The sequence below is a fragment of the Amblyomma mixtum genome, chromosome 1, assembly GCF_055824585.1.
Source record: "Amblyomma mixtum isolate Tamu chromosome 1, ASM5582458v1, whole genome shotgun sequence".
In the NCBI taxonomy this organism is placed as follows: Eukaryota; Metazoa; Arthropoda; class Arachnida; order Ixodida; family Ixodidae; genus Amblyomma; species Amblyomma mixtum.
Genome location: NC_143012.1, coordinates 259,824,237 through 259,833,764, shown reverse-complemented (window position 1 = coordinate 259,833,764; position 9,528 = coordinate 259,824,237). Strand labels below are relative to the sequence as shown.

The following is a 9,528-nucleotide window of genomic DNA, read 5'->3' as shown; positions in this document are numbered from 1 at the left end:
ATATATAAGTTTTGCATGCATGACGTTCTCGCAAAACCACTATTAATAGTTCTCTATCACAGTTTCTGCTCATGTATAAGCCGCACACCATCTATTATGACCTTTCATTACTTAGTCAACTGCGCCTTTAATATTTTTTTTTGCGAGCGAGAGCTTAGGAGTGGTGTGAGGGATCACTTAAACCAAATATCGGTGCCTTGCAAGGCAAGGACCACGACGCGGATCCACAGGCAGACGAATAATGTTTATCATTTATCCTCCTCAACCACCTCGTCTGAGACAACGAACTGCTTAGTTTTTAGCCAACGCATCATAATCATCATATTATCTGATCTGTAATGTCCACCCTTTATAAAGAGACAAACATTGGTGTTTATCGTCATTTTAAGGCGAAAGCCTTTAATGCCTCATACTGTCGTTAGCAGACGCGTCGGCAGCCGTGTCGACAGACGCGTCGGCAGGAGTATAGTGAACTAGAATATTCTAGTTCACTGTAGGCAGTAGTGTCGACAGACGCGTCGGCAGATTCGTCCGCCTTCCGGCGTCACTGCTTAAAAGGCTCAAGGTTCCAGCATGCATAAAGGCGCATCTAGTGAATGCATGGGCTTCATAAATAAAATAAAAGGAGTAAAGTCAGGAAAAGGGAAATAAAAATAAAAAAATAAGAAAATAAACAAAAATAAAAAGACAATAAAAATAGGATGTCGAATAAAAATAAAAAAACAACAAAATTAAGAAAAGGAGCAACAAATATATTGTAAAAAAAAACTATGAAAAATAAAAAAGTAAATAAAAACAAACAGTGGCCAGGAAATGCTTTCACCTTGCAGCACTTTAGAGACCCAAGTGCCCCCTGAATTTTCATTCCTTTGTCGCTACCGTCGTTGCGCCATACCGTCGTTGCTGCAACCATAACCGCTTGCTGCGTTTGTTATTAAGCCAGCAAGCAGCAAAATGAGCCTTCGTCCCACGAAAAAGACACGTAAGCGCTATCTTGACAAAGATGAACCATTTGTCGTGCCGAAGTCCACGGATTACTGGAAAAAGCAGCGAAAACGAGCAGTTCTTTCCGGGGAGACAGCGTCAAGAGGCGATCCTTCAGAACGCGCTCATGGTGCCAGTAGTTCGACCGCGGACAAAACGTCGTCAGTTTCGACATCTGCTCCTTCAGGTGAGCACTGTGTTGAAGGCGTCTACGAGGGTGGCCCCTTTGTAAGTGCTGAACACGCGGGAACATGCAGCCGTGTACCGGCGCAGCCGTCGTCCAGTGCCAGCAGTTCGACAGCGAACACAGGGCCATCTCTCTCGACACCTGCTCCTTCCGGCGGGCGCAGTGCTGAAAGCATCGATGAGGGCACCCTTGAAAGTGGCACTGAACACGTGAAGGAATGCGATCGTGTACTGGCGCAGCCGTCGTCCGGTGTGAATACTCCTGTTTCAGGCTACAGAACCGAAGTGGCCAATGAGGGCATCCCCGGGACTGAGCGCACAGTTGAACCAGTTGAACCTACTTCTGAACCGCGTCATCCGTCGCCATCGAGCTCCAGATCTACACTTTCAGGTGACTATGCTGAATGGTCTGATGAGGACATCCCAACTCATGAAAGTGACAGTGAACACCTAGAGGACGACGACACAAGTGGCAGTGAATCTGAGGAGGAAGCCGAAAGCCTAGATTCACTTTTGGATGAAAATGAGCTCCTGGCACCTGGCTTTGCTGACTTAGATTCAGCAACGTTACCTGGCTCTACGACAACCAAGGCAGCTGCAATTGTAATGATCATGGCCTTTGTTGTTGCTCATGGGCTTACTTGGGTTGCTTTGGATGATCTGCTGGCTCTCATTGATGGCCTTTTTGGCTTTAGAGGAAATGTGCTCCCGCGATCAAAACACTTGTTCAGGAAGCTATGGGCTTCAAGAGCAAAGCGGGTCGCCAAGCATTTTTTTTACTGCAGCGTCTGTGGCAACCTGCTCAAGCCAGTGAGTGGGACATCCAAAATGAAGTGCTCTGCCTGTGTCCTGGCAACTGATGTGAGATCACTCAAGGCGAAGGGGAATTTTTTTGTTATTATGGATTTAAAGGAGCAGCTGAAGACTTTGATAGCAAGAACAAAAGCTGCTCTCTACAGCAACCTTGTCAATCTGAAAGAAGATGCTGAAAGATCAACAACGACCCTGAGAGACATCACAAGTGGCAGCATTTGCAGGGAGCTACGCCAGAGTAATCAGCTGAACTGGATGGACCTGACGCTAACTGTCAACACAGATGGAAGCCCCGTCTTCAAATCCTCTTCATCATCAGTGTGGCCCATACAGTTTTTGGTTAACGAGCTGCCACCCAGTCTCAGGATGAAAAACTGTTTGGTTGGTGGCCTTTGGTTTGGAAGGCACCCTGATATGACCCTGTTCATGACGAAATTTGTCGATGAAGTGAACAGAGTGGGTCGTGTTATCTGGGAACAAGCTTCCACGACAATGAGATCAGCAGTGTATGCTGTATGCTGTTGCGTAGATGCTCCTGCTCGGGCTGCCGTTAGCAACATGGTGCAATTCAACGGAATGTTTGGCTGCCCCTGGTGCTACGCCTGTGGAGAACACCTCGAAGGTAAAGTACTCTGATAAGTTCGATGTATTTATTAGGCCACCTGTTGTTATACGAGTATGTTGTTAAATAAAGTCTAAGTAATTCTCTCCCTTGCCTTGCAAGAAGATTGCATATCTTCTGGCAGCAGAACTTTCGCATCAGGAGTGCACATATTAAGTATAGAATTTGCTATAGGTGTAATGGGCATTTTATCTTAAGAAATTGAAGATATAGAGTTTATGCACAATTTGTTTACAGCATAACGGGCAGTTCTGTGCTAATGTTATGCCCTGCACCTTTGACCCTACCCTGAATGCGAGTCTTTTCTTCTAGGTTAGCCAATCCACTGAATGCCTTTTCATACTTCTGCTGCCCTCACAAGGCAAATATATTGCACATAAACTTCATTCATTCATTTCTTTGAGTTCTCGAAACTTGTCAAAGGGTTTGCCTTTGGTAAATTCTCTCCTTTGCCTTTGCAGCAGTTCTTCATAGCCAACATGAAGACATGTAGATATTGAGAAGACATGGCGAAAGACCTACTTAGTCTTTACTCATAGCTTTTGATTTTATGCTAAAGCTAATGCACTGTACATGCTCGTGTACTTTTAACGTTAACAAGTATGCGTCGTATGTCGGGTACATGCAAACTGATGAGCTCGTGCAGGCAGTTTTCATTGTTCTTCAGCTTCTTGCACAGGCAAAATAAAATGGCCATTGCTGTCGTCATGCTGTGCGGAGCTGTGACTGAACTGTAATCGTGTTTTTGAGTTCACCTTAGAAGGGAAGACTCTTAGGCTGTTTTTGTATAACTGTCAGCTTTTGGAAGCTGTTAGTATCGAAGATGTGCTGCTGAAAATTACGGTATGTTTGGGCCCGTAAATTTTCAGGAAAAAATATATACTAGTGGTAGCCTTAGTTTGTTGGTGACAGTAGTGTATCAGTGGGAAATGTTCTCTTGCTATATTATTTGGTTTGGTTTATTGGGGTTTAACGTCCCAAAGCGACTGAGGCTATGAGAGACGCCGTAGAGGGGGGCTCCGGAAATTTCGACCACCTGGGGTTCCTTAACATGCACTGACATCGCACAGCACACGGGCCTCTAGAATTTCGCCTTCAAGAAATTCAGCCACCGCGGCCGGGATCGAACCCGCGTCTTTCATGTCAGCAGCCGAGCGCCGTAATCACTGAGCCACCGCGGCGGGGCTGAACCCTGCTTACCCCACAAGTCACTTGTATTTTCTGCGATGTTGTAAAATCAAAGTCTGTTTATTTCAGGTGGGCAGCGATACATGCAAGCCACGGTGAATGATGAGCGGACACCAAAGGGAATGCTTCGAGAAATGAAGCTTGCTCTCGAAGTCAACGAAGCAGTAAATGGAGTGAAGGGGCCATCGCCACTTGCTCACTTGAAGCACTTCAACGTGGTCTTTGGGCAGACAGTGGAGTACATGCACTGCGTGCTCCTTGGCGTCACCAGGTGCCTCACTGATAACTGGCTTGACTCTTGCAACAGCCAAGAACCCTTCTACATAGGTTGGTATTACTGTACTAATTCGTGTTACGCATACATACAAGCTTCTCAGTTTTGAGGGGTGTGATACGCACCAACGGTGGTAGTTCGGCCTCCTTGTCATCGTTGATGCATGGTATTGATGGAGCATTGAAGCTAGCACAGCACATGTGCATGCAGAGCTTGTGAACTCTAGTGTCCACACTCTGCCTATACACAGTATCTGTGCGGAAAGCAGCCAGCCAGTTGGGCAGGCAGTGCCTGTCACGTGACTGATGGGGCCAGCAGGGCATACGGCATGATTGGCATTCAAATTTCCCAAATTGCTGTCATTAGTAGTTCAGCAAACGTGCATACATTATATCTGTTGTTAGTGCTGCCCCTGGCTTGCACCTCTCATGCCTTTCCTTCCACAGTTGCTTCACTCTTTCCTTCTTTTGCCTAGCTGGAATACACACATATTCTGATTGACATTGAACCCCCCGTAAGAGCGTGCTTGGTTGGTGGTTACGTACTCTGAATGCGGCTTTTTCTAATTTTTTGGGTTGCCACTTTCGAGGTATGGGGTAGGGGGTGTCACAGATGTCTTGCAGCTCTTTTGTTGCGGCAAGCATGAGTTTGACAAGTGTCGCTAGTTTACAGCACCTCCTTGTTCACTGTGAGTGGGGCAGCCATGGTTGTTTGTTTTATCTTGGACGAAATGACACTGCCATCATACATGTTTTAATGGTAGCACTGGCCTCTGATAGGCAAGTGCTCGTTATAACTGTAATCATTATAAGTGGGCTCAACTAGTTATGTCTGATGGTCAAGCATTAACTGCAGTACATCTGCTCTTAGGATTCCTGAACTAAATACCTGTTGTTATCAGGAAGCAAGGTCATTAGGGTAGGCATACCTTTATGATTTGTTCCCAACATGAATGCTTCAGCTTCGTGCTATCTTCATTCTTATGGCACACAGCAACAACATTGCATTCAAAAAGCCACAGGCTCAGTTTGGAATATGCTGCTGTTTAATGGTTTGCAAGCGGTGTTGTTTGGCTGGCTCATTCAATTACTTGCATTTAAATTGCACATCTCTTCCTTTTTGCTTCAGGGCGCCCGACAACATTGGAGCAGCTTGACAACAGGTTGCTTGCCATCAAGCCCCCACACTGCTTCACAAGGCTGCCACGTTCGATTAAAGAACGCTGCCATTGGAAGGCAAGCGAGTGGCGGCACTGGCTGCTGTTTTATGCTGTGCCATGTTGTTTAGGCATTCTTCCCCAGCGGCATTTAAATCATTTCATGCTGCTTGTGGAAGCAGTCTTCACACTTCTTTTGGAAGAGTTGACTGATGAACAGCTGCATCATGCTGGTAAGTTTATACATTTTATTGGCTGTAAAATTGTATTGCATTTATAATGCTACAAAAATGCATTGAACTGCAAATTGCACGTATGTAAGCATTCACAGCGAATTGTACATATGAGAAAGGGAAGTTGTGAAACATGTTTGGCAGCATGACTTCAAATGTACAGTAACTGTGTTAGAATGATAGAGAATGATAGAATAGAGGTGGAATGATATTATGTAAATGGGAGCTATACATAAAGCATGGACCACTCAGCATGTACCACTCGCACATGTCTCACATAAAGTTTGATATAGTAGTAGCGCTCAAAACAGGGACGACAAGATAGAAGAAGATAACACAAGCGCTAGCGCCTGTGTTGTCTTCTTCTATCCTGTCGTTCCTGTTTTTAGTGCTACTGCTTTGTCCTTCCAGTGTAAACACCAACTAGTCCACTGCTTTAAATCACGTAAAGCTGTCATGACTGAGAGTCTATCATCATCATGAATGAATGCACAAACTTGGTTGAGAAGCTCATTCACAAATACAAGTTCTTTGCCGCATGTTCCCCAAAAATATTCAAAGGAGGAATTATTCATCAGTGTTAACTTCCATAGGACGTAACCATGTTATTTTGATGGAATTGCTACTGACCTTCAGCCACTTTTTAGTTTGGTAAACATTAAGATGAGAAACTGGAACCCACCTGGTTTCAAGAAAGAAGATGAAGCTGCTGAAATAAGGGTCCCTTCTTACCTCAAGACTTTTCTTGATAAAAGTGCTGTCTGAATTTCAGAACTCATCCGAGGTCAGGGGGCATTGAACAAAGCTTGCTATTGAACTTAGACTAGTGCTGAAGTTTAAGTTTCTGGAAGTGGGCACAAGGTTATGGTAGGGATTGTGCTGATGCCGCGTTTTCTGATGTTGATGGGATGAAATTGCCAGTTCGAGTAAAGCAGCATATTGATTTAGCAAGTTCGAACTAATGAGCTTTTACTCTATATGATATAAAATTGCTTGAAAATGGTGACATCACAATCCTTTTACCATGCACGCTGTGGCAGTTCCTCTTCAGAAGCAAAAAAAAATAGGCACTCAAATGAATATTAATATGCCTTATACAGTGCAACTAAGCAAGTCTAGCAGTTTTGATTTTGCTTCATTTGTTAGGTATTGCAAGAAATGTTTTGTAAATGGTAAAGCACGCCCGATTTGTTGGAACAGTGGTGTGATAGAGCGCAATCACAAGGAAACACAAGATTAGGTTTTGTGCGGAAATCTTTCACAGTGAGCATGGCTGCTCTTTTGTGCAGGTCGCTTGCTGCAAGAGTTTGTGTCCAGGACAAGAACACTCTACGGCCCACGTATGATGACTTTTAATGTGCACCAGCTGCTTCATCTTGTGACAGCTGCAAAAAACTTTGGGCCTTTGTGGGGGCACAGCGCATTTGTCTTTGAAAGTGGAAACGGCAGACTTGTGAAGACCATAACTGGTGCAAAAGGGATACCAAACCAGGTTGTAGAACGCGCGGTGATGCTGCAACAACTGCAGCTCATGACGACACTGCACATTTTCGAAAGAAAAGTGCAGGAATTCACCAATGCCCTACTGGCTAAGCCTTTAATTGCTGCTGCTACGCATATTGATGGCGCATGTCTTTTGGGCTATTCCAACCGCACGCCTAGCCTGTCAGCGGAGGAGACCAATGCCCTGAATGCTATGTTCAGTCGTGTCATTGCTGTAAATGAACACTTTCGTTTTGCTTTTAAGGGAACAGTGTTGCACAGCAGAATGTACAGAAAAGCGAAAAAAACCAACAGCACAGCAGTGAAAGCATTAGACAATGACTACTTTGTCATTGACAGGATTTTTGAAATAATTCACGACTCTTGTGAAGCCACTAGTGCTGTTTTTTTTTGTAAGAAACTGGTTTGTATAGATAGCACACACAGGCTCCCAGGACATATTAGCGAGTGTTTTTTGTCTTTTATGACTACTCCTTCTGTTTTGAAATTGAGTGACATCCTTGCACCATGCCTTCTGATTGAATTACCAGCTGATGATACAGCGTATATATGTGATTTGCCAAACCTTATTGAGCGTGACTGACATCTCAGCTAAAAGAAAGCGACCAATAGAACATGACAAAAGCTGGCCAGAACCAAGAACCTCTTTCAGTGCAGTGGTACAAAACGCAACGTACAAATATGATTGATGAATTTTAAATGAAAAAGCAAAACTGTGGGCTATTGACGGTTGCTTCTGGGGGGCTATGGAGTAACTTCAACCACCTGGGGATTTTTAACATGCACCGACATCGTAGAATGCATAGACAATTTTGCATTTTGGCCTTATTAAAATGCAGCCACTATGGTTCTGATTAGACCCACGGCCTTGGGAATATCATCATCATCAGCCTGACTACGCCCACTGCAGGGCAAAGGCCTCTCCCATGTCTCTCCAATTAACCCTGTCCTTCGCCAGTTGCGGCCACCGTATTCCCCGCAAACTTCTTAATCTCATCCGCTGACCTAACTTTCTGCCGCCCCCTGCTAGCTTGCCTTCTCTTGGAATCCATTCCATTACCCTTAAGTACCTAAGTACCAGCAGTTATCTTCGACTGAATTTCATATTCACCAAGCCGCCGTTGCAGTTAAAAAATAAAGAAGGAAAGGATTGATGATGATGGATTTTTACAGCGCAAGACAATCTGTGGCCAAATAGAGCCATGTCAAAAGGTTTTTTTTTCTACTCAAGGTGGGGTCAAAGACCCATTTGCCAAGTATTTCATCTTAATTAAGTCGAGCACCAGACCAGGAGAATTCTTGTACCCATTGTATCACCGATGGGCAGCACTGGGGATGAAACCCCGCACCTTCCGCATGTGAATCAGATGCTGAGACCACTAAGCCACCGCTGCAGTAAAGAAAGAAAGGAAAGGACAGTTGCTGGTGTACAAAATGTCTTGCGGTTACAGTAGTGTTTTCTTCGTCAAACTAGCTTCGGAGAACATTTGGCCTGGTGAAGGAAAAGTGGTGGGTAGGCTAAAATCAGGTGATAGGTTAAATAGGCAAGTATTTGTGTGCCATGTAGTGTGGCTATGGTTTATTGGGTGCAGTTACACTCAGTAAAGTTTGAAACTTGCCAGACGTCCAAGCTTACTTTCAGTAAAATGTGGGAGCCTAGTGGGGTTGAATAGTTAGGCATCTAGCTTCTAATTCAAAAGGTTGAGCTCTATGTCATGGTGCATTCAGTTACTGTAAAGTGCAGGCTGCTGTACTGTTTCACAAGAAGGTTGAAGATCCTAATGGCCAGTTATACCTCTGTTTTGAAACTAAAGTGTTGAGAGGAATGGCCATTGTAATAATGCGAGTCCGTGGAAGCAGAAGCATTTTCTAATTCTTTGTATCCTATCTGATGGTACACTCCAAAGAGTACATTAGCTACCTAAATTTTGTGCTGTTTAAACTTTTCTGTGCTTTAATTTCTTTTCAATCTTTTGTATCACTGAACTGCAATATGATGGGACCTCATACCGGTTTGCTTTTTGGGATTTTTCGCTTGTGTTGTATGTGTGTGCAATGTGGTTCATGCGCTTTTCATTTTTGTATGTTATGTCCTCTATTTAATTAACCAAATATTGTTTATATGCTTCATACATCTTCTCAGCACTTGGCCTTCCGTGCTTCTGAACTCTGTTTGTGCAAATTGTGCTGGTACGACATTTCTGGTCCAGTGACTGAAGATGAAGTATATATTCTTGGTTACATCAAGAAATGCATTAAAAAAACATGCTTGGTTCTGTGTAACGTGTTAAAATGTATTAGTCCATATTTCTGTGATATGTATGTGCTACCTATCTGATGTTGATTTTTATTTTGTCCCTTGTTGATGTTGATTTTTCCCAACTTTTGGTTCTCTGCATATGTCAGAGTTAGCTATTGCGTACTCGTCTGCTGGCGTTGTTGGGCCGAGTCCCTGAAGCTATTGGTAGCTTTGACATGCCCACTTCTGGAACTCTGTATTCTTTTCGTGAAATAAAACAAACATTTTGTTCCCTTGCATATGTCAAAGTTGGCTATTGCACACCCGTCT

The 9,528-nt window shown here is 44.0% G+C and overlaps 1 protein-coding gene across 1 annotated transcript; it reads left to right on the top strand.

Moving 5' to 3' along the window:
- Positions 1-862: 862 nt before the first annotated feature.
- LOC149371571 (uncharacterized) lies at positions 863-8,675 on the top strand. Its single transcript, XM_089565852.1, has 4 exons — positions 863-2,605; positions 3,863-4,120; positions 5,196-5,456; positions 6,746-8,675. Exons 1-4 carry the CDS (start codon positions 955-957, stop codon positions 7,540-7,542), a joined length of 2,967 nt encoding a protein of 988 aa, XP_089421978.1. The 5' UTR covers positions 863-954; the 3' UTR covers positions 7,543-8,675.
- The last annotated feature ends 853 nt before the right edge of the window (positions 8,676-9,528 follow it).

Coding starts and splice junctions, on each gene's coding strand:
- LOC149371571 (XM_089565852.1), top strand. CDS start 955: ATGAGCCTTCGTCCCACGAAAAAGACACGTAAGCGCTATCTTGACAAA. Junction 2,606..3,862: donor CTGTGGAGAACACCTCGAAG/GTAAAGTACTCT, acceptor TGTTTATTTCAG/GTGGGCAGCGATACATGCAA. Junction 5,457..6,745: donor TGAACAGCTGCATCATGCTG/GTAAGTTTATAC, acceptor TCTTTTGTGCAG/GTCGCTTGCTGCAAGAGTTT.